The 24,495-nt window shown below is 37.1% G+C and overlaps 2 protein-coding genes across 9 annotated transcripts in view; one reads left to right on the forward strand and one right to left on the reverse strand.

Annotated features, from left to right (window-relative positions):
- The window catches only part of SRSF11 (serine and arginine rich splicing factor 11), a 54,506-nt gene extending 34,900 nt beyond the window's left edge, over positions 1-19,606 (reverse strand). For 3 of the 7 annotated variants that reach the window (XM_033865041.2, XM_033865021.2, XM_019919435.3), the window contains exon 1: positions 6,191-6,415. In XM_033865041.2, the coding sequence (XP_033720932.1) occupies positions 6,191-6,390 (200 nt within the window). In that variant the 5' untranslated portion in view covers positions 6,391-6,415. Of the gene's footprint in view, positions 1-6,190; positions 6,416-6,720; positions 6,784-11,279; positions 11,498-19,479 lie in introns of those variants that run through there. The other 4 variants (XM_019919433.3, XM_019919436.3, XM_019919437.3 and 1 more) reach the window with 4 other exon arrangements.
- A 49-nt stretch (positions 19,607-19,655) lies between these two features.
- The window catches only part of LRRC40 (leucine rich repeat containing 40), a 55,917-nt gene continuing 51,077 nt past the window's right edge, over positions 19,656-24,495 (forward strand). Inside the window, exon 1 of one of the 2 annotated variants that reach the window (XM_073788398.1) lies at positions 19,656-19,852. In XM_073788398.1, coding sequence (XP_073644499.1) covers positions 19,702-19,852 — 151 coding nt within the window. In that variant the 5' untranslated portion in view covers positions 19,656-19,701. The remainder of the gene's footprint in view (positions 19,853-24,495) is intronic. The other variant, XM_019919430.2, reaches the window with a different exon arrangement.

The raw sequence follows: 24,495 nt of genomic DNA on the forward strand, positions 1-24,495 counted from the left end.
GCTAAAACAGAAATGAATGATTCACAAATGACACTTGCATTCCAAAAGTAAAAGAGGCAGATAAAAATACATAACTGCACACATATTAGTTAACCAGTTCAAAAATACATGACATTTCCAATAAAGTACTACCCACAGAACTGACCGTAGCAAACTGCACCTAGACAAAAACAATCACTGTTTAAATTTACAATGCATCAAGTTACAAACAGCTTGAAACTATAAAGTCTCAGAGTTTGAACAGGTCACAAAAATGTCAACATTTATTTCATAATAACAATACCAGCCATTTAAAAATACAGGTAACAAATTAGTTTTGGCTTAGACAAAACTTTTTCATTATGGCTACCTTTTCAGAGTTAAAAACAAAACCATTCCATTTTAGGGACATACGAATATTGTGGTAAAGTACACCTATTTGACAATGAGTTTTCTTGATCTGCTACTAAATGCCCTGTCCTCCTAAACCTACAGCATATTAAAACTCCCAGGCATTATAAATAGTTAAGGCTCTCCCACTAGAGCACTTTCACAGAGAAAAAGAAAATTAAGCACACATGGGAATAATACTACACCCCGCCCCCCAATTAGGCAAAATTTCAGTAAGCAAAGTGTCACTCCCCTCGGCAATTGCGTTCTTATATAAAACAAAAACAAGTTGCTACAGTGCAAGCAATGGTAGCTTAAAGATAAGATTAGAAAAAGAGCAGAGTTTTTGCTGTTTTTTAAAAATATAAGATGGTTAAATTTCAGCCACTAAACTCTCTGTGAAAGGGAAAGATTAAATAAACAAAGGCAGGGGTTGCCTTAACACCAAACCAAAAGCTATTTGAAAATCAATACCGTAAGGCAGTAGTAATCATGTCATCCCTGGTTTATATTAGAATCATGGCGGGAGTTGGCGGGGGGTTGCAGAACTACAATTACATCAAGATCTCTGATGAATGAAGAACTGAGTGCTGCCTTCTTTAATTCTCCCTGACAATTTTAATATGCACCCAGGGTTCAAAGCAAAGCTGTCAATGTATGTATCACAGATATCAAAATGGACTTAAGCCATCTTGTTACAGAAGTTTACTGCAAAATGTTTTTGAAAGGATACAATGTTTTTTCAGTGTAAAGCATCACTGGTCTAAATTAACAATGTTGCACCCAGTATACTGAAAAGAATGCTGTTTCATTAGTTTTAGTACTAAAGCTATATAGCTCTTCGTATTTCTTCCCTGACATCCACATTCTTACCACTAAATTAAAAAGCTCTTTAAACGCTATCATTTTATGTTCTTAACATCTAACACAATGCCTTGGCAGGTAGTGAGCACTTAAATTTCTTAAAAAGTGACCTCTACCATTTCTTTGATACCATCTATTGTCATTTAACTAAAAGAAAAAGATAATGACTATCAAATATTAGGTTTTTAAAGAATATAAACATAACACTTCTTTTAAAAAAATTAGGGGGCTTCCCTGGTGGCGCAGTGGTTAAAAATCCACCTGCCAATGCAGGGGACACGGGTTCAAGCCCTGATCCGGGGAAGATCCCACATGCCACAGAGCAACTAAGCCTGTGTGCCACAACTGCTGAGCCTGTGCTCTAGAGCCCATGAGTCATAACTACTGAAGCTTGGGCGCCTAAAGCCCGTGTTCCGCAACAAGAGAAGCCACCGCAATGAGAAGCCTGTGCACTGCAACAAAGAGTAGCCCCCGCTCGCCGCAACTAGAGAAGGCCCGTGCGCAGCAACAGAGACCCAACACAGCCAAAAAATAAAATTTTTTTAAAAAAAATAGGAAAGTATGCCTACATTCTCCCAATGTATTTCTATTTACTTGGCGATCTTAAATAATTCACATTTTTTCTACCCACTCATGTCTGTGCAACATTAGTTGGCTATATCAAACCTGTAAGTGGTGGTGAAGTAAAGATAAAATACAAACAATTTAAATATCATGGAAAAGAGAGTCACAGTAAGACAACTCAGAAGGACAAATAATTAATTTCTCTCCACTTTAAATGGTCTTGTTTAAAACCATTGCTATTTGGTCCCACAAGTATACTGTCATACTTTCTCAGTTAAAATTAATAAAAGAGATGCTAAGATAAAGAATTGATACTGGAAATTAATTTTCATACCCTAGAATTTTGTGCAAGTACCACTGCTACAAATAAGACTGTCTTTACTCCTTATCTTGAAAAATTAATATAGAAGAGAGTGCAGCTGAAAAGAACTGAGGAGCAAGACTGGTGGTGATACTGTCTCTACTTTCTTAAGAGTGACCTCTAAGGGTTTTTTCAGAATCTTCTGGGATGCACACATAAAATTCAGATTACTCTTCTCCATCTCAAGCCCACTGAATCTGAGAATCCCTTTTTTTTACGGGAAGGCTCTGATTCTTAACAAGATCCGCAGCTTATACTCGTGCCTGCTAAAGTAGAACTGCTGGTTTGGGTCAGATGTTCTTTCAACCCCCAACTTAATACTGAGCTAACCATTTCTGAGCAGAGAATTTTGAGCTTATAAACAATGCATCTCCTAAACCCTGCAAAACAGCAAGTGTGTGGCAAAGCTAACAACTCTGTTGACCTCATATGCCCTTTCCATCATGTGCTCTTATTCAGTTCTAAAGAAATACAGTAAATTGCTGCATTTATTTAAAAAAATTTTAAAGGTAAACTATGTTCTTTCCCTTACCTAACTATACTAAGTTACTTATATGATCATTAAAGTATCTCTTTTTGGTCGCTGAAAAGTTAGTAATGAATTTATCTGCAGTGTTATAAGTAGCCTTCAGTTACTGCATAACTGGCATATGCATCTCAAGGATCATTACCTGATAAGGACCCCTGTTACATTCTCCACTCTGAAATCCCACTAAAATCAAACATTTGAAGAATACCTACCAGGCGTAAAAGAATGATTCCACTCACAAGTTGTTTGGCTAAATCAAGGAAATTCTGATCAAATGGCAAAAAAGAATCAAAACATTGGGGTTTGAATAATAGTTCTGACACTAGTAGAGGGGCTTGCGTATATAGAACCTATGTGAATTTCAGTTCACTCATTTGTAAAACGGTAAAATACCTTCTTATTCTGAATATGAAAGGACTGAGCAAGATAAAATCGGAAAGCATTTAGCATACAAAAGACAAACCATGTTGAATTTTCAATATGCATTTTAAGAAAAACCAGAATCAAAGTAACCTTTTCTTTTAAAAAGGAAGAATGAGGGAACACTGACATGCTTTCAGATAGCTGTAGGTAGGGCTATCATACTGAAGAGAGGGATAGGATACTATTTCCTGTGAAGATTGTATTATCACTGGGTGAAATTATAAGCCAGCAATTTCTGGCTTAAAGGAACCAAGATATAGATGGTTCAATAATGAAACAAAGGGAGACACCTTCTTGAGGAGGTTGTCAGTGAAATGTCTGGCATAATCCCAGATCCCAGGAATTTTCCCCCCAAACAGGCATGTAGAACTGAAATTAGTTTCAGCAGGTATGTGTTGGGGCTCAGTCATGTAAGTTCTTTAAAAATGCCCCTAGAGGGCTTCCCTGGTGGCGCAGTGGTTGAGAGTCCGCCTGCCGATGCAGGGAACGCGGGTTCATGCCCTGGTCCGGGAAGATCCCACATGCCGGGGAGCGGCTGGGCCCGTGAGCCATGGCCGCTGAGCCTGAGCGTCCGGAGCCTGTGCTCCGCAGCGGGAGAGGCCACAGCAGTGAGAGGCCCGCGTACCGCAAAAAAAAAAAAAAAAATTTAAAAAATTAAAAAAATAAATGCCCCTAGAGTGATGTTGATGACCCCAAGGGATCTCATTCTAGAAGAAGGGGGGAAGTCAAACTTCTAAGTTGGTGAATGGTGCTACACAGAAAAAGCAGTTAAATGAATAGAGAAGGCAGGGAGCAGGGGTGTTGTATTTTTATATAGTGTGATTAGGTGACATTTGAGCAACAAAAGAAAGCAAGTCCGTCACGGGCATATCTAGGATAAGAGTTCCAGGTGGATAAGAATACCTTTTGGGAGAAATACACACATACCCATTAAAAGAAAAAAAAAAAAAATCAAACACCAAATGTGTTTACAATCAATAGAATTTTAAGTGATCCGAGTTAATTCAATCTTATTCTACGAATAAGAGTAAATTTTTGGAGTATTTTTGGAATGATGAACCCCTTTTAGACTGCTAGGGATTCCATAGCACATTATCCCCAGCAAACTGTTGAAAACTGTAGTGAGCTTTAAAGAAATTGTCAATAAAGTATTTCCAAATTGTGCAGGTCAGATTAGCTACTGAGGCTTAAATTAGTTAAAAAAACAACAAAAACAACAAAGTTAAAATGAACAAAAGCATCTACATTCACACTATTCAAACTGGAAAGGCCACTAGCAGTGTAACATTCACTATATTGTTACCTTATGCATTTTCAGAAGAGAAAATGATCTGTATGTGGGAGCATATATGAAGGAGTCAAAGAGAAAAAGTGTGTCAATATTTATCTATTCCTCCCAATATAGGGGAAAGAATCCTCTTAATGCATAGCACCCCAGATCATGTTACCTGGTGCACAAAACTCTCCTGGTTATAATGGAACCACTCCTTTGACTACAAATCAAAAGCCAGACTCTGTTCCATCATGACTCCCTCTAAGATATGGACCATGTGTTAGGTAAAAGATCCAGTAAACTTCCCACACTTCTTTGTCATCTTTTTATAAAAGTATCATAAAAAGAACACTTTCGAAATAAAAGCATTTTACAGTCAGCACCTATAAAGAAGTTCTTAATGACCTGCTGGACCAGAAATAATTTTTTCATAAATAAATCCAGTATCTCACATACTTTGAGAAACAACATGATTACAATCAAGTCATCGATAATAATCAGATGTGTCACTTTTATTTTCTGCCATTTTACTGTTTATTAATTTCACTAATAATTTAACAAAGGGTATGTTGTGAGAAGATAACAGCAAAACATCTGTAAGTTTCTATTATGAAAGCTATTTGTCCTTCATTGTCAAAGCAAATTTCTGTTCAAAATAACTGTAACAAAAACATGTTTGTTCCCAGACTTCTACACTTCATGTAAATTACTCTGAAATCTCCGTCCACATGTATATTCCCTCAAAATTAAAGACAACACAACACTTGCAAACAATAATCATCTGAAAATACTTCAAGTAGAAAGTGATGAAATACAGTAATACTTAAATACCGCAGTATGATCAACTTCCATTAATTATTTGAGAAGTGTACAGAGGTTAACGATTTATTACATCCACAACGGTGGCTTCCTTGAGGATTCCAATTTCCTGTTTAGAACTTAAGTGACATCATAAAACTTTTACGGTACAGCGGGTACTGAGTACCCACTGACAGTAAAATCTGAATTTTCACTTTTCCCAAAGAGCACTGGACTGTTTTATTATTTCAAATTTTTGCTCTAATATTTATCACATTTTGTCATAGCTTAATTTTTTTCTTTACAATTACTGCACTCATTCAATACTTTTGTGATACAAATAAGAAATGACAGTAGGATAAAAACAAAAACCACATACCCCAAATTAAAAAGTTTAACGTTCTACAGAATTCCTTCTGAAGAACAATTCTGAAATATAAATATGTACATTATTTAAACAAAGGAAAACCCAAGGTTTCAGCTATAACTCATTCTCTCATTTTAAAAACTACTCAGGCTCACTGAATTAACTGTCCAAACGAGTATTAACTCTGAATTATGTTCACTGGGTCAGAATCACTGAACAATATTTAGCATTAAGTGAACAACAGCCTATAAAGTTCAATATCAAATTAACAGAGATGAATATTTTTGTTACTTTCCAAACATTTGTTTTTTATAAAGAAATTAACCTATATACAAAATACATCCAGTGGGCAGTTTGTCTTGATTTAAGTGCCCAAAGAACGACCACGCTGGCACAATTTAAGGAAAAAGGAAAAAAAAAAAGATTAGAAGCGTCTCCTAATCCCCCAAAACCCTGGCCCTGCCTCTCTGCATTATTAATAGGCCTAATGCACAGATTGCTTGCATAAGTAAACGCAATAGCCAACCTCAACTAAAGCAGACCAGCCCAGGGAAGCATGAACAAGGGCCTGCAGGAAATGCTGTGCGTTAGGCCCAGGATGAGGAGGAGTTAGCAAAAACCGTGATGGTGGACGATACTCACTCAGGCGGGAAGAGGCGCAGTTCGTCGATCTTCCCTAGGAAACCGAAGAGGGTCCGCATCTGCTCAGAGCTAGCGCTCGGGGAGACATTAGTCACCTGGATTACCTCGGTGCCGCCGCCTCCGCCGCCGCCGCCGCCGCCCCCCGGCCCGCCGCTGGGGCCCGGGCCCGCAGTGCTGGGGACGATGGTAGTGTTGCTCATGGCGCTGCTCGCGTACTCGCTCCTGCTTTAACACATCAAACACACAACAAACAGTGAGAGGGAGGGGGAAGAGGAACCGGTTCGCCGGAGAGGGGACAGGACGGTGTCCGAAGCTGCAGCCGCTGCTGCCGTCGCCGCCGTTTCTCCGCCCCGCCGGTCGCCGCGGGGAACGAAGAGGCCGCGCGATCTCGACACCACGAGAAAACAAACGGCCTCCCCCACCTCGTTCCAACCACCTTACTCTCGGCCCGAGCTCCCCACAATGCCTTGCGGCGCAAGGGCGCGTCACCCTCGGCTCCGCCCCGTGCCGGCCCAGCAAGCCTCACTCACAGCAGGAGAAACTCGAGGGCCCGCGGTCTCGTGAAAGGAGTCATCTCCATCCCTCTCTGCTCCCTTTTTTTTTTAAAGACAAGAAAAGTGGAAGGCGTTAACTTTTTTTTTTTTAAAGCAAGCCTCCACTCCCCGGCAAAAAACTGCATGCACACTTTAGCAACTATTCTTATTAAAAATGCCCACGATATTTATTTCTTTGTACAGAGTATCTTCTACAGATCTGTCCAGTTACTAATGAAATTTACACCCTAGCTATCAAGATTTTCCTCCCTACCACTATAAAATTTTCTAAATCTTTACACACACCTTTGTAACACTGAATTTGTGACGAATTTGCTTTCCCACTAAAATCTTAAAATATATTTTAATGTTACACTCACTAGTGCTTTATAAGCTAATTTCACAAATTCACTCTTTTACACTTGATCTTAGTCAAAAGGCCTAGAAGCGATACAAATTCATTTTAAAGAACATTTTACAGTACCTAAATATGTACAAGTATGTGATCTAAAATTTCTACAGAAAAACCTGCTTTACATGCATATTCTTGCTTAAAATAATTTTGAAGCTTTTGATCATAAAAAGATCCTTGCCTAATTTTTCAACCTCATGTGAATTATTCTCCCACTTTCATCCAGTGTTATCCAATGACTTGCAGTTCCCAAACCTGACAAAATCTTTTATTTCACAGTGCCTTTACACAAATTATTAATGACCTCCCTCATTTTATCTAACTGCTATCCCCCATAGGGCCTTCCTTGCCTCACTGACACAACTGCAAGCAGAGTTAGGGTTTCCTTCTTGCCACTCAACAACAGAGATACATATATTTGTTATACTGACATGTCCCCCACAAAGCCCTGAGTTTTCTGGGTCAGTTTAGGACCTAGCACAATGTCTGTCACATAGTCAATGCCCAATAAATGTGCTGAACACATGCACAAATATGTCTTAATGACTGTCATTTATTCTAAGACAACTGTTAAAAAATTTACTTGATCCTAAATATTTCTGGAGGCCAAAACCTGAGGACGTATACAATATTTTCTTTAGTAAATACTTCTATGGAATAATGTAACTGAGAGTGTAATTTGTTAGAGATTAGAAACTAAAGTTACTGAGAGCCAATTGGCTAGGTTTTCTTACTAGTTACATCATTTCTGCTAGTTCTCATACAAAGGGATGGGTAGGTTGAATATACACCTAGCAAAATTACAAATTACAATTAACTGCATGTCATTCATAAATGTGTACCTGTGAATATAAAAGATGCCAGATAATTAATTTTCTTATTTTGAATCAGACATATGTCACTGTCAAATACAGATTCTTAACAGTTTGATAAAGTTAATTAGTATATCAGTACCCACAAAATGAAGGCCTCCACAGTAGCCCAGCCCACGTAACAAATCTAAACCTAAGTCAGCCAGCACTTACAGGAAACACCTGTCAAGGAAACCTAACAGCAAATCGCAATCTTCCAACTCAGTTTTAGCTAGATTACCGTGCCCTAGAATATAGGACCTGCTAGCCTTATGAAGAAATTCTCCACCTCTTGGCCAATGCTTCTTCTAATTCTTTATAAAACTCCCTCTTGCCCAAAATCCCTTGTGAAGAGTGCTCCATGCTTGCCAGGCACTGTACTCTCCCAATCCATGGATTGTTTTCCTTTGAATAAATGGCATCAAACATCTTACTAAATTGTTTCAGTTTTGTCACTTGATACGTTTAACTCTTATTAGAAGTGGCTATGATGTTCTATGACAAAAGGGCAAATAATACAGGGGCAGGGTTCATGCCTGTCTTTTTTTTTTTTTTAATGTTAACATCTTTTTATTCTCTGTGGTGGATACACAGAAATCTTTTCTATTATTCCACACTTTTCTGTATGTTTGACATATTACATAATTAAAATTACAAATTCAAGCCAAAGAAAAACATAGTTCTGTGATAAGATAAATCTTTTAAGTCCTCAGAAACCAGGTTATACATAAAAACTTACTGAACACACAAATAGATGGTGCTTCCATATGGAGAAACAGTGGCAAAAAAAAAATCGTTCTAATAAGGAGGATTTCTGAATATTTTACTTTCAAATCATCTAGCAGCTAAAAAAAAATACTGGACTTACAGCCAGAAGACTGGCTTAAAATAAAATACTACCTTGTTATTAATTAAGTGTGATTTGAGGAAATTTCACTTCACTTCTAAGAACCTACTTCAGTCAAAAGCTGAGTGAGGAGCTGAATCATAATTTTGAAGATCCTTTTAGGTCTAATAAATAGATTAAATAACTAGGTACCTACCTTGTGTTATTATTGTCTGTTTCCCATAGAAATGAAATAGCTAAAGGCAAATAACTAATATATGAAAGCAAATAAATGTATCCAATCTATACTAGTATTAAATCACTTTAGGTTTATTTAGGCTCCCAGTTGAACAAGACTATAAAAAGTACAGAACCTAGACACAAGTATCATGCCTGTCTTATTTACTTTAACCCCAGTATCATGAAAATGTTAAAAAAAAAAAAAGCCTCACAAATTCCTTCAAATATTATTATGCCCCTGCTATGTTTCAGGATTTTCCTAGCCCCTAGAAATACAGCAGAGAAAAAAGATAGGCAATGTTCTGATCTCATGAAACGCCAGGTTCGGTATGGCAAACTCTCAATACAAAAACAAAGACGTAAGGGAGTAATGTGCTGTGATGAAAATAAACCAGGATAGGAAATGGGGGAGAAGGTGTTATCTGAGCTGAAACTTTATTAAAAGGAGGAAGCAAAGCAATCCAAGCAGAGGAAATAGCCAATTAGAAAGGTACTCAGGGTGAGAATAAGTTTGAAGCTTTCAAGGAAAGTAGGAAGACCATTTTCTTTGTTGATTAAAAGCTTTACAGTTTATATTTCAGAGAGAGACTTATAAGAAAATCCTGTATCATGTGGAAAGTGAAGTGAAAGAAGCATGCACAGGGAAGAGCCACCTGCTTATTTTTGGGAGTGGGTTTGGGAAGGCTTCCAGTTATATTTGAATGAAAATTATTACCAACCTCACTAATGGTTGATGCTATTTCCAAAGCAAAAAGTAACCTGTCATTTTGGCCTCTTTAGTCATATTATGGCCTATTAGTCATGTTTGGCCTATACATGCATATTATAGTGCATAATTTCTGATAGGCTTTTGAAATATGAAAAATAAGATTCCCGATAGTAGTGCCCTATTGCTAACAGGTGGGGAACTGCTACTACCACCACACTTCTAAGAAAAATTTAAAGAGGTGCTTGATATTGGAAAGAAAGTCTCTCAAAGAATATTAGAGAATACTACTTTATGCAAATCCTCAAAACAGTACCAATCCTATCAGTTATAATGAACAAGCTTTAGTTCTTTCCAGTATCAAGGTTCTAAAAGATCTCATGTATAAAAGAATGAAACTACACCCCTATCTTATACCACTCACAAAAATTAATTTGAAATGGACTAAAGACTTAAATGTAACACCTGAAACAATAAAACTCCTAGAAGAAAACATAGGAAAAACGTTCCCTGATGTAGGACTTGGGAACGATATTTTGAAAGTCGAAAGCATAAGCAACAAAATTAAAAATAAACAAGTGGGACTACATCAAACTAAAAAGCTTCTGTACAGCAAAGAAAACCATCAACAAAATGAAAAGACAACCTATGGAATAGGAGAAAATATGTACAAACCATATATCTGATAAGGGGTTAATAACTAAAATATACAGGGAACTCCAAAACACCTCACATCTGTTTGAATGACTAGCATTAAAAAGGCAAGAGATAACAAAAGTTGAGGAGGACGTGGAGAAAAGGGAACCCTTGGGCACTACTGGTAGGAATGTAAATTGGTGCAGCCACTATGGAAACAGAAACACCATGTTGAGATGTCTGTATCCCCATGTTCATAGCAGCATTATATACAATAGCCAAGACATGGAAAGTGTCCATCGATGGATGAATAAAGAAGTTATATCTAAAAAACAAATAAACAAACAAAACTAAACTCACAGAAAAAGAGATCAGATATGTGGTTATCAGAGGTGGGGGTGAAGGGAGGGAGAATGAGAAGAAGGTGTTCAAGTGGTACAAACTTCCAGTTATAAGATAAATAAGTACTTGTGATATAATGTATGACATAAGTATACTTAACAATGCTGGATGATATATATGAAAGTTTCTGAGAGAATAAATTCTAAGCATTCTCATCACAAGGAAAAAGGTTTTTTTTCTTTTTCTTTTATTTTCTATCTATATGTGATGATGGATATTAACTAATTTTGTTGTAATCATTTCAAGATATAGGTAATTAAAATTGTGATGCTGTACACTTAAAACTTATACAGTGCTGTATGTCAATTATATCTCAATAAAACTGGGAAAAAGAACAATTGCAATAAAGATATTTCTAAGGAAAAGAAAAAGACCTCATGTATTTAAATGGAAATTCTTTAATTAAAAGATAGAATAGCCACAGGTATGTACAATAACTCTACCCACTGGACACCATGTTCCCAGTTGGGTAAGTCAACTTACCTGTTACTGTTAGCCACCTTTGTTCACACTACTGGAAAAGATTGTAGAGTCCTCTACATCAGGGGTTCCCAATCCCCTGGCCACACGGCTACGGGTTCATGGCCTCTTAGGAACCAGGTCGCACAGCAGGAGGTGAGCAGCAGGCAAGGGAGCGAAGCTTCATCTGTATTTACAGCCGCTCCCCGTTGTTGTTCGCATCACCACCTGAGCCCCGTCTCCTGTCAGATCAGCAACGGCATTAGATTCTCATAGGAGTGCAAACCCTACTGTGAACTGCGCATGCGAAGGATCTAGGTTGCATGTTCCTTATGAGAATCTAATGCCTGATGATCTGAGGTGGAGCTGAGGCAGTGATGCTAGCACTGGGGAGTGGCTGCAAATACAGATTATCATTAGCAGAGAGGTTTGACTGCACAGAGACCATAATAAGTCAATTGCTTGCATACTCATATCAAAACCCTATCAGTCAGTGGCAAGTGACAATTAAGCTGCATCTTACAGAGTAGACTGGACATAAGCAACACACTTCAGGTGTCACTGTCTCCCACTACCCCCAGATGGGACCACCTAGTTGCAGGAAAACAAGCTCAGGGGTCCTGAGCTCAGGGGTCCTGATTCTGCATTATGGTGAGTTGTATAATTATTTCCTTATATATTACAATGTAATAATAATAAAGTGCACAATAAATGTAGTGTGCTTGAATCATCCCGAAACCACCCCTCCCCCCCCACCCCCCAACCCCTGGTCTGTGGAAAAATTGTCTTCCATGAAACCGGTCCCTGATGCCAAAAAGGTTGGGGACCGCTGCCGTAAATTGACATAATTTTGCAAATCTGCACAAGCAACAGGTCTTTTACCAAATTAGTTGTTAAGCAGCTCTTTCCCTCTACCAAATATACTCTTTGAGGACAGGGAAGGCAATGTATTCATCTCTGTGTTTCTGATATCCAACAATATTTTACTGGAACAAAGTAAGCATTTGACAAAAACTTACTTACTGAGTATCATCTGTGTGCTAGAAGCTTTACAAATGCCTTACACAATCTACTCAACAAAGGCTTGGTGAATGAAGGCAGGAATGCATTTGTTAGATTTACAAGGAAGTTTGGTTGAGAAACTCTCAAAGTATTTGGCTATACATTTTCCCCCCATAGCTATAGAAAGCAGTAAGAAAAACATGGGAAATAAATCACTGCTTACAAACCATAACTTAAAAAAAACAAACTTACCTGCAGATCTGTTTTGTTTTTCTACTTCTACAAATTAGGTAATTGTATTTCTCTTCTATTTCTATTAATTGGATGATTCTATAATGATTAGTATCTACTTCAAAATCATAATTATAAATCCCACACTCCCTTTTCTGCTCCATCTAAAACGAAGGGGAGAGACTAAAGGATAAGTCAGCATTAGGGGGCTAATGGACAGAATGATGGACAGACACACACCAGAACAGAAAAAGTCTACTTACTTCCAAATACTTGTTTTGTTAACTTATATTGTCTGTCAATAGCAGAAATTCTATATCTACATTTTAAAATTGACAGCACAGGGTCTGTGAACACCTTGAAACTGTGGGCAAAAATCTGTATTTTTCAAAGTTTGTTTTTATGATTAACATAGAGAGAAAAGGAGTTAGAGCATTAGGATACTATTGCCTAAAGCCACATGCACAGTACTCTCAGCTGTGGTCCATACAACCACAATCAATTTATTTGTAACAGATTTATTGGCGTTTGGATTGAATAGGGTCAACAGAAATATTTGGAGGGGAAAGCTCCAGGTACTGACTACTCACTACCTATCCTCTGTTATATGAGAATTTTTTACTCTCAACTGAGAAAAGGCCATTTGAGGGACTGCTTCATAATCTTAAAAAAAAAGTGAAAAAAAATCCAGTACTTATATGTATCTTTATTCTAAGTAAATAGTTTCAAGCATTTTAATACTAGAGAGTTTTCCCTGATCAAGGAATTAGACATCTGTACAATTTGAGCTCTTTTTCCCCTTACGCTATAAAATTAACTTTCTCATCATGAAGGAAAATTATTTCTAAAGAGTCTTATGAAACTGGTAAAACCGAAAGTGTACTCAACTCAGTAATTTGAGGATCTACATTAACTGAATGCTTTTAAAATGTGCTTTAATCCTCACAACACTTAAAAGGTGCTACAGTGATTAAGAATGCAGGCCTAGAGTCAAACCAAAGGGGCTCTGCCACAATTAAGGTACTTGCAATCTTTGGCTCATTACTTTGTGCTTCAATTTCCTCATTTGAACAATGAGGATAATAATAATTTCCAACTCACTGGGTTCTTTTCTGGATGAAGTGAGAATACAAATGCTTAGAAAACATAAATATCAACTACTATTATTATCCCTAATCTACAATTTAAAAACTTTCAGTTTGAAAAATGTTTACCTCAACTGTGTTCCACTTTATACCATCACTCTATTTTAGGCTAGTATCTTGGACTATTACTACTTCATCATTTACATGAAAGATATGAATCAAGAGTTAATTTATACAGTGAGAGGAGTTTCTTAAGATCCCACATTTTAATATAGGCTTTTGGTGGCATATATTTTTTTAAAAAGATTATAAAATAATAAATGCAAAATGTAAAATATTAAAACTATATGTGTAAAAAAGTAGAAGTCCCTCATTCCCATTCCCCATGCATGTTCTCAACTACTGTTAACAGGCAATGTGAACTCAATTTCCTTACGTGAAAAATGGAGATAATGATACCACTTAAAGTTTTTAAGATTAGAAACATTATGGATATGAAACACCTAGCACAGTGCCGAAGACATAGGTACTCAACAAATGCTTTATACCATTACAAGAAAGTCTGTGTTCCACTTCCTCTTCTCTTCAACAGGTGAATAATAACAATAATACTTCTGGTCTAACCTTAGAGCATTACCGTCAAATGTGAAAATACTTCGTAAGTGGTAGTAAACATGTGAAGTATACTATTATTAGATGCTCTTTCTCCTTTAAGAGGCTGCTGCAATGGAAACATGATGACAGATTTCAGATTTTCATATTCATTTTGTTCCTAAAGCAGCACTTTACCAATAGCACGTGTAGATAGATGACAGCTAAACAAAACATTCCTTTTTTGATAAAACACAAATGCTTCATGGAAAACTCTTGCTAGGAAGGCTTCAATTACTTTTCCATATTTTTAGAGCAAGATTGCTATTCTAATTTTCAAAAGACAAACAACTCCACATATGCTTGATCAATCTTAAAAGTACTGTGAAAAAAAAAAAAGTACTGTGACATGGGTTGGAGCAACAGACTATCAAATAACCCAAGCACCGATTAAAAAAAAAAGCAAAATATTAGTAAATACACAAAACAATCTGAATTTTTGATACACGCTAAAGCGAAAGGCCACAATGCTTTTTTCCTTCAATTTCCATTTCAGCCACTTTTAACTATGAACTGCAGTTAGTTTCAAGCCACAATTAGCTCATGGTGAAGTCTAAAGCACGTGGAGACACTGATCAAATAATTATTTTGAAGGAAGGAAGAGATAGTGGAAAGGTAACTTTTTAGGAAACGAGGAATCAAAAGAGAAGCAAAAAAGTCAGGAGCTCTATAATGGAAAAATATCAAAGCTTTATTAACGGCAGATAAATTTAGTGATGAGTGCAAAACATGTATCTCTACAAAGATGAAGAGCAAAAGCTCTTGGTTCACAGATTTGCACTGTGGAGACCAAGTATTTAAATGTTCACTAGTATTTCAACCCCCCCAATAATAGTACCCAAATCACCTAAGTATATGTAACTGTGATATTTTAAAGGATGGAAAAAAAAAATGATGTAGAAAAAAAGTAGTGGACACTCTTGAAGGTAATTTGAAAGTTAAGCTAATATTTTTCTTAATTGCGAGTATAAATACTCCACCTCCAAATTTAACAAATTTTTAAATAAAAATCTATCAATTGTGAATGTCAACAAACTATCAAATTATTACTATTTCCCCCGTATCAACTTCAGTTGGTACTAAGAATAAAGTCTCAGGGGCCATATCTTGTCTCATTAAAACTGTTGGGGACGTTTGCTTATAAAGAACTTTTACCATGTATAATTATTTAATGTCTCTTTTTGAAGTATTGAGCAAATGGAGTTGCAAGCCAAATCCGTTTGAATAAAAATGTTGGCAGGGGTGATATAAAGTCAAATTTTAAAATAGTGGATTTTGATTAAAATGATTTTTCTTTAAACAGATTTATTTGGTACTGGTTTTGTATCTGTTAACACAAAGAAAGGATAGTATTATGAAGTACATTCTCAGATTTGGTGCCCTAATTTTATCTCTGTATAACTTTACTACTTTAAACAAATTCATAAAACCTATACAATTGATGTTAAAATTAAGACTTGAAATCACATAACACATTAATCTTGGAAAAACGATCAAGAAAACAGCTATTAAATGTTAGAAGTAAGAATCACTAGGGATAATGGGAAATATTTTCAGCTGATTTTAGAAAAAGAAATAATACCATAAGTGCTTTTTATTTAGTGACATAAGCGACTGCTTTATAACCACCACCTGTGTTTTAGCTTTTTTTAACAGACTATAAACAAACAAAAAAACTAAAAGTAATTAAGATAAAAAAACTTTAAAAAAAACTACTTCTTCCACTTCATGTGAAAAACATTAGCAATGTAAAAGCCTTTTTGTAAGAGGAAAGTAAAAATATTTTCCTAAAGCTAGTGGACTGTAATCCTTTTACACTGAAAGTAGAGAGAAACAGAAGACAACATTTATATCAAATATTAAACCTCCTAGAGCAAGCTCACTGCTTCCTAATTCAAAAGTAAGAAAGGGAAGCACAGGGAACATGCAAAGGATGTACAAATGAATAATCTAAAATAAAATGCACCGTCTCCAGAAAAAATTACCACACAAAGTTCCAATGACAACAAAATACAATTCAAAGCCACATTTGAAACTATGAATAAATAGACAAAATATGTACTACCTTCAAGGAAACAGCATGTTTTCTACTGACTACTTTTAAGTTGGCAGTTATAAGCCTAAATGGAAATCAAATGGGCAAAATGCAATTTTCAAAGGAAACTAAAGATGTGTAACAAGCACCATTAAAGTTGAATATTTAAAACACGACGAGTCCATGTGCAATATAATTTTGCTCTCAATTTTGATAATTCAAACCAACTTATTTACAGAGTAAGGACAAACACAGAAAGAAAACTTTGAATAATAAGCATATAAGAATGTAAAAAATTCAACTCAAAGAATACTTAATAAGCAATATATGTTAGGTCCAACAGCTCCAGTCAATAATGACAGTGTTAAAAAGTAGAATGTTCTCTCAATAAATAACGTTAGCATAAAACAGCAGTTCTCACAGATAAGGCAATGTTCTGAAAGGTGAACATTATACTGATTCAGTATAGGCTAAATCTAAATCTCCTATTTTACAGAAAAAGAAAACTTCCTAGAGATGTCTGCAATCAAATTCACTTTGCTCCTGATGACATTAAAAAAAATTGTGCTCAAAAATTTGCACAAATTAATACCATTTTCCTTTGCCACAATTTCTCAATTTGCCTCAATAAATTCATCTTACCAATTGTAGCTTTCAATTTTGAAAATATTTAACATGTGGCAATGTTCATAATAACACAGCCATGTTTTAAAATGTCTTATTAAATTTTAATGGTAGTGATAAGCTGCTCTATCTTACTTTGATAAGTCATACTTTCCGTTATGAAACAGAACAGCATTCTTTGGCCGATAAAATTCTTAGGGTCAATGTATTTTTGGTTTCTTCACTTTCTGTTTTCATTTAGCAAATCTAGAAGAGTGAAACCTTCCATACTTTAATAAAATGAATATAATAAACAGTAGCTAGGCAAATTCTGTTACAAATGGCAGCTATGCAGTAGTCTCCAGCCCCTACACAGGAGATATCCGTTTCATATTATTTTAATAATCCATCTTTTTTTTAAAAGAAACAAATACTTTAGCTTCATTGCTCATGTTGAAAAAGGTTCGGATCTTTTGTTTTAATGCATTCTTTCGAAAGTAATACAATGAATATACAGTGTTAATTCCCACGAATATAACTATATATAATTACACTTTCTCATAAAGAAGCTCAATTAAGTTGATAAGCTTTCAGTTTGCATGAGTTTGAGATGAAACATGATTTTCCTGATTGCATGAGGTAATAATTTTCACCCTCACTTGTTCAATCTGCACTTGCTACAGAGGTACAATACACAGTGTAATACAGATATATACTTGTAAAATTTTTATACATGTCAGTTTGTTATCTATTGAAGTTTACCACAAGAGTGCAGTCACTTGGATTTTTCAGAATTACTCTGCCATTAATCAGGACATGCTTCTCTTATACAAAATGCAACAATGTTTCAACATAATACTATAATTAAATGTCAATAATGAAATATTTAACTTCAAGTAGAAGCACAATAAATCAAAAAACTGTATCTTCCTTATAATTAAAAAAAAATTGAACTAAAGAAGAATCTATTGTAGGGGGAGAGGTGGCTACTGTAAAATTTTACACTTGAGTAAATAATCCTCCAAAGGTAGGCTGCTACATCCTACAAAAGAGAAAAAGGGTTTTCTCTAGTAAATAATTACCTCCTAAAACATAATTGAAGTCTCCCTAAAAATGGTTCGAAGACAAATGTTGAAAATGGTGAAATAAAAGCCACTAGGGAAATCATAATGATTAATAAGAAAGGTTTTAGAGAGAGAGATCCATCTAGGTTCAAAGGCCTGGTCATACCACTTATAGAAACTTATGACTTTTGGCAAGTTTCTTAATCCTTTTTAGCCTTAATTTCTTCACCTGTAAAATTGATCCTTGTGCTAAATAAGAGATAGTAAAAGAGGTATTATCAGCACTGAGCCTGATACTTAGGGCCCAATAAGGTAACTATAATGATTATTGTCAAGACAAACTTGGGTCGGGGGGTGTTTATTAGCGACCTTGCAAAAACTGCTATGTTCCTTGCTTTAAAACCCACTCTGTTTGATAGTGTAATTACTGGTAGTTTTCTGCTGTTCACTTTCAATGCAAAGGACTCCATAGAATTAAGAAGAAAAATAATCGAGGGGGTCAGGGTTTAGAAACCTAATTTTACGGCTGGCAAGAACGTGGACTCAGGCAAATCCGTGTGCGCTGCAGAATTTGTTAGCTGGCCGTCATATTACCTTTTAATTATCCTAATGATCCCCAGCCGAGCTGATGGGGAGTTAAAAGGATATCTCCAGGGGAAGGCTTTTTAAAACAAAATTACTTTAGGCAAAACAAAAGTCTAGCACCCAGGACAATACTAAAGAGGATGAGTTATTAATTACTTATTGAATGACTCACTAAAGCTGTATATTTCAGGCAGAAACTAACTGTCCAAGATATACGACTTACTGCACAAAATTTTCATTTTCCATTCTGAACTGGATGGAATCCGTTTCCTCACCAAGCTCTCAATATTTAAAACTTCATCTTTGCTTAATTATTTCAAAAAACCCGAATGAGATAGGAAATGATTAACCCTACATTAATGAAAAAGGAGTGAGCTTTAAAAGCTGTCAAGTAAACTGTCTAAAGTTACACAGTTTGTAAGCTACAGAAGGACCTGGGATTCGAACTCGTAGCTCTCGGGCTCCGAAATCTAAGCTTTTCTCGCTACACTCAAGCTTGCGCTTCCACTTGGCTTCCCTAAACCGTCCGGTAGAGAGAACGTTCATTATGAAGCTTTTTTTTTCTTTTTTCTTTTTTTGTGTTTCCTTCTCTGTTGCCAACCCTTCCATTTCACACTACCTCCTATGTTGGGCTACGAATTCCATACAACAACAATCGAGGTGCACTAAGGCTAGGAGTCGGAGTATAGACCCAAAGAACAGAAATTGGTTTTACTTCCTACGCGGAATGGAGGTCTGGCGCCAGCACCAAAAGCGACAAACAGGCAGGGGTCCAGAGAGGCTGCAGACCGCGCCCAGGTCTCAAGTTTTAGTCAAGGCCCACGTTCCGGCCAGGCGAGGGGAGCAGAGAAGGTTATTCTTTCTTGACACCCTCGCCGCCGCGGGAGCACAGAAGAGTAGGTTGGAGTCTCAGTAATAGTGCCCACAATAAATTCAAACCCCCTCTTCAGCCCGTTAAACGCACTTACTTGAGCGAAGTAATTTCCAAGACACAAGGCCGGCACCGGCAACGGGAAGGGCCCCTCGGTCCTCCTGCCCCAGACGCTGGCGGTGACGACAGCCGAGCCGCGCCGCCGAGAGCGAAGGCCCAGCGCACGGAGCGCGCGCTCCCGACAGGGGCTGGGCGGCTCCGCGGCGCCACCTTTAAGCGTCACTGGTGGGGCTCTGCTTCTGAACACCCGGGTTCGAACATGTCGCGGCTGAAGGGAGTAGCTGGGCGGGATCCCCGAGCGGGGTTCCGAGCTGAGAGGAGAGACCGCGGTGCCTCCGTACCCCAGGGGCTATTAAAGGCGGCGAGGAAGAGCGGGCAGTTAAACCTGTCGGGCCGCAACCTCAGTGAAGGTAAGATCCAGAGGTACGACCTGATTGTGCGACCTCGCAGAAAGCACTTGCCCCACGTAGCCTCCCTTTCCTCTGGCCTGGGTTTGGCCGCCTTTTGCCCAGGCTCCTAGCCAGGATCCCGGTGCTCGAATTCAGGCACTCATAACATTTCCACTGGTTCGGTCAGCTCTTTCGGTTCCTCCTTTCGCTCCAGGAGTGTCTGGTGCAGGGAATGTGCTGGGAATACGGTCAAAATTTAAACGGGTTGCTTTCTGGGATTCCTGCATTCTATGGAATAACAACATAATGTTTGACTAAATTAGCTATCAAGTGATGGGCACATGCTTTGTTTCTTTGGCCCTCTGTTCCTCCTGTTAATTTAATCACTTAGGGCAGTTATCAGCGCTAAAATTCTGTATTTTATCTGCTCCTTTGTGAACTAAGAGTGAATGTCACTGTTCTCTATCAAGACCATTTTCTGTGTGCAACTGGACAGGAGGAAATACAAGGAATAATGAACATTATCCTAAATTGAAGATCAAGATGGATGCCATACTGAGTGAATTTGGGGCCATCCTGAAAATCTGGTAAAGATAAAAAGCACAAATCTGGACACCATGAACGAATAATAGCCAGATGCTCTTCTGATTTTCTGTTGTATACGGGAGGGAGTGGGAAGTGGGGAGAGAGAGATTATGGCATTCCTCCTGTTTTCCTCTACTTATATTTAGGTTTAAGGCTACCTGGGATTAAAAGCTTCCATTTCCTTGTAATGATTGCTTTTTTTATTGTGCCATGTATAGAGTTGACCATGAAAGCAAATACTTGCTGAATGAATGAAAGGGTATATGACAAAATCTCTGCTCTACCTAGAAAAGCTTTTAATCAATGGGGACATTAGTATTCTAAAACTACAGGTGTGCATATACACTTGCTTTTTCCAAAGCCTGGAACTTTCTACATGATACCTGACTAGGGTTCACTCTGCTTCCTGTAGGACTCTGCTCAGATAGGCCCTTCCTAACTACCCTATCTAAATACCATTGCTAACGTGTATTCTCTGTTTTTTAATAGCATTTATTACTATCAGAATTTATATTATATATTTGTTTATTGTCTTCTATCCTCTGCTAGAGTATTAGTTGTATGTGGTCAAGAAGCTTTGTTTTATTAATTGTTGTGTCCCTAACACTCAAAATAGTGCTTAGTACATAGTAGATTCTTATTAAACATTTGTGGAAGGAATAAGTAAATGAATGAGTACTCCCAAATACTAAGTGTGTGCTGGAATGTACTTATTGATTGGATCCAGATGGTTTAGTCTATTAAAGTTTCAGGGAGCAAATGAATTTTGACTCCTAGCTTCATGATGACATGGATCAGGGCTGTTTAGGTCATTATTGTATAAACAGAGCCTAACATAATATCTGGCACATACTAGGTACTCAGCAAATTATGTTGAAGGTACAATATTTCATAGGAGACAAAAGATGTAAATGGGAGAGGCACATGGTATCTATAGCTTATATATAAAAAAGGAATTCTTGTTATCATAATATAAAAGGTTTTTCTTTATCTAGTTGTAGCCTTCAACTTCTTCTCTTGTCTTTCAGCCTTTGATATCCAAACTGCGGTAATTCTGAACTATTTGTAGTCCAGTATGGGGCCATGCTTCTTATTTCCATATCTTTGCTCATGTAACTTTGAGATGCTTAATCTCCCGGTGTTTTATTTTCTCATTTATAATGTGATAGTAGGAATAGGACCTACTAAGGTTTAAATGAGATAATACCCATAAAAGGCCTGGTACATAAAAAGTACATGGTAAAAATTGGCCATTGCTATTATTATTGCAATAGCCTCCTAAATGGTTTCCTGAATTTCTTGTTTTAAATCTCACCCTCTAAATCAGTGCCATTACCAAGAATTATCTTTCCAAAACAAAGATCTTACTATGTCATTCACATTTAATGACTCCCAGTAGCCCACAAGATTCAGCATAAAGTTCTTAGTACAACAAACAAAAAAAGTCTTTTGAAATCTGGCCCCTAAGCGTCTACAATAAAGCCTCCTGTCTCTTTTCGGAATCCTATACTTTAACAACAACGACAATAGCAAATCGTTTTTCACCCGAACAACCATACTTTAAGGTTTTTTTAGAACAGTTTTAGGATTCCAGAAAGTTGAACAGACAGTACAGAGAGTTCTCGTATACCCTCTCTCCCCAGCTCATAGTTTCCCCTATTATTAGCATCTTGCATTATGTAGTACATTTGTCACAATTGGTCAGCCAATATTGATATATCATTATTAAAGTCCATTATTTACATACTGTTCACTCTTAGTCTTATACAGTTCTATGAGTTTTGACAAATGCATGATGTCATGTATCTACCATTCCAGTATCATATAGAATATTTTCACTGCCCTAAAAATCACCTGAGCCCTACCTGTTTATTCCTTACCCTGCTTCTCTAGAAGCCCTGGCAGCCACTCATCTTTTTTTTTTTTTAATAAATTTATTTATTTATTTATTTTTGAGTGTGTTGGGTCTTCGATGCTGTACGCGGGCTTTCTCTAGTTGTGGAGAGCGGGGGATACTCTTCGTTGTGATGTGAGGGCTTCTGATCGCGGTGGCTTCTCTTGTTGTGGAGCATAGGCTCTAGGTGCGTGGGCTTCAGTAGTTGTGGCTCGCAGGCTCTATAGCTGAGGCTCAGTAGTTGTGGTGCATGGGCTTAGTTGCTCCGCGGCATGTGGGCTCTTCCTGGGCAGGGCTCGAACCCGTATCCCCTGCATTGGCAGGCGGATTCTTAACCACTGCGCCACCAGGGAAGTCCCAGCCCCTCATCTTTTTACTCTTTCTATGGTTTTGCCTTTTCCAACACGTCATATAATTGGAATCATACAGTATGTAGCTTTTTCAGACTGCCCTTTTTCACTAAGTAATGTGCATTTAGGGTTCCTCCATGTCTTTCCATGGCTTGATAGCTCATTTCATTTAACACTGAATGATATTCTATGGTACGGATGTACCATTTTATTTATCCATTCACCTTTCTAAGGACATTTTGGTTGCTTCCAGTTTTTGGCAATTATGAATGAAGCTGCTGTTTGTGTTCAGGTTTTTGCGTGGACATAAATTTTCAATTCATTTGGGTAAAAACCTAGGAGTGCCTTTCTTTTGATTTTTGGAGCTTTCTGGATTTTTTTTTCCTTGAATATTTTTGGTCTGCTGTTGGTTGAATATGCACATGCGGAACCCAAGGATACAGAGGGCGGATTGTATACTCCAGGTCTTTCTTTCGTCCTTTATATTTATATGATTATATAAATGTATTTGTAAAGTGCAGTCATGTCCATTGTTTCTAAATTGGAAAAATAGAACCTAGCCTTTAATTTTGCTGTATATAACAAAAAGCAGTTAAAATTCTGTTGATTCTTTTTTTTTAAGAGCAAATGTGGATTTTTATTTTGAAAGAAATCATAATACATTTTTTAAAAATTTAAAGCTAACAAAAAATTTAAAGCTAACGAATAACAAAAACATTCCAATTTTCAGAAAGAACAATATATATTTTTTACTAACTACCTAACAGCTATATACAGTGAATGATTTCTATAATGCTTTATTTCCTACATTTTTTTACATCTTTATTGGAGTATAATTGCTTTACAATGGTGTATTAGTTTCTGCTTTATAACAAAGTGAATCAGTTATACATATACATATGTTCCGATATCCCTTCCCTCTTGCGTCTCCCTCCCTCCCACCCTCACTATCCCACCCCTCTAGGTGGTCACAAAGCACCGAGCTGATCTCCCTGTGCTATGCGGCTGCTTCCCACTAGCTATCTACCTTACATTTGGTAGTGTATATATGTCCATGCCACTCTCTCGCTTTGTCACAGCTTACCCTTCCCCCTCCCCATATCCTCAAGTCCATTCTCTACTAGGTCTGTGTCTTTATTCCTGTCTTACCCCTAGGTTCTTCGTGACATTTTTTTTCCTTAGATTCCATATATATGTGTTAGTATACGGTATTTGTCTTTCTCTTTCTGACTTACTTCACTCTGTATGACAAACTGTAGGTCCATCCACCTCATTACAAATAGCTCAATTTCGTTTCTTTTTATGGCTGAGTAATATTCGATTGTATATATGTGCCACATCTTCTTTATCCATTCATCCAATGATGGACACTTAGGTTGTTTCCATCTCCGGGCTATTGTAAATAGAGCTGCAATGAACATTTTGGTACATGACTCTTTTTGAATTTTGGTTTTCTCAGGGTATATGCCCAGTAGTGGGATTGCTGGGTCATATGGTAGTTCTATTTGTAGTTTTTTAAGGAACCTCAATACTGTTCTCCATAGTGGCTGTACCAATTCACATTCCCACCAGCAGTGCAAGAGTGTTCCCTTTTCTCCACACCCTCTCCAGCATTTATTGTTTCTAGATTTTTTGATGATGGCCATTCTGACTGGTGTGAGATGATATCTCATTGTAGTTTTGATTTGCATTTCTCTAATGATTAATGATGTTGACCATTCTTTCATGTGTTTGTTGGAAGTCTGTATATCTTCTTTGGAGAAATGTCTATTTAGGTCTTCTGCCCATTTTTGTATTGGGTTGTTTGTTTTTTTGTTATTGAACTGCATGAGCTG

Source organism: Tursiops truncatus, chromosome 1 (assembly GCF_011762595.2).
Source record: "Tursiops truncatus isolate mTurTru1 chromosome 1, mTurTru1.mat.Y, whole genome shotgun sequence".
Classification (NCBI taxonomy): Eukaryota; Metazoa; Chordata; class Mammalia; order Artiodactyla; family Delphinidae; genus Tursiops; species Tursiops truncatus.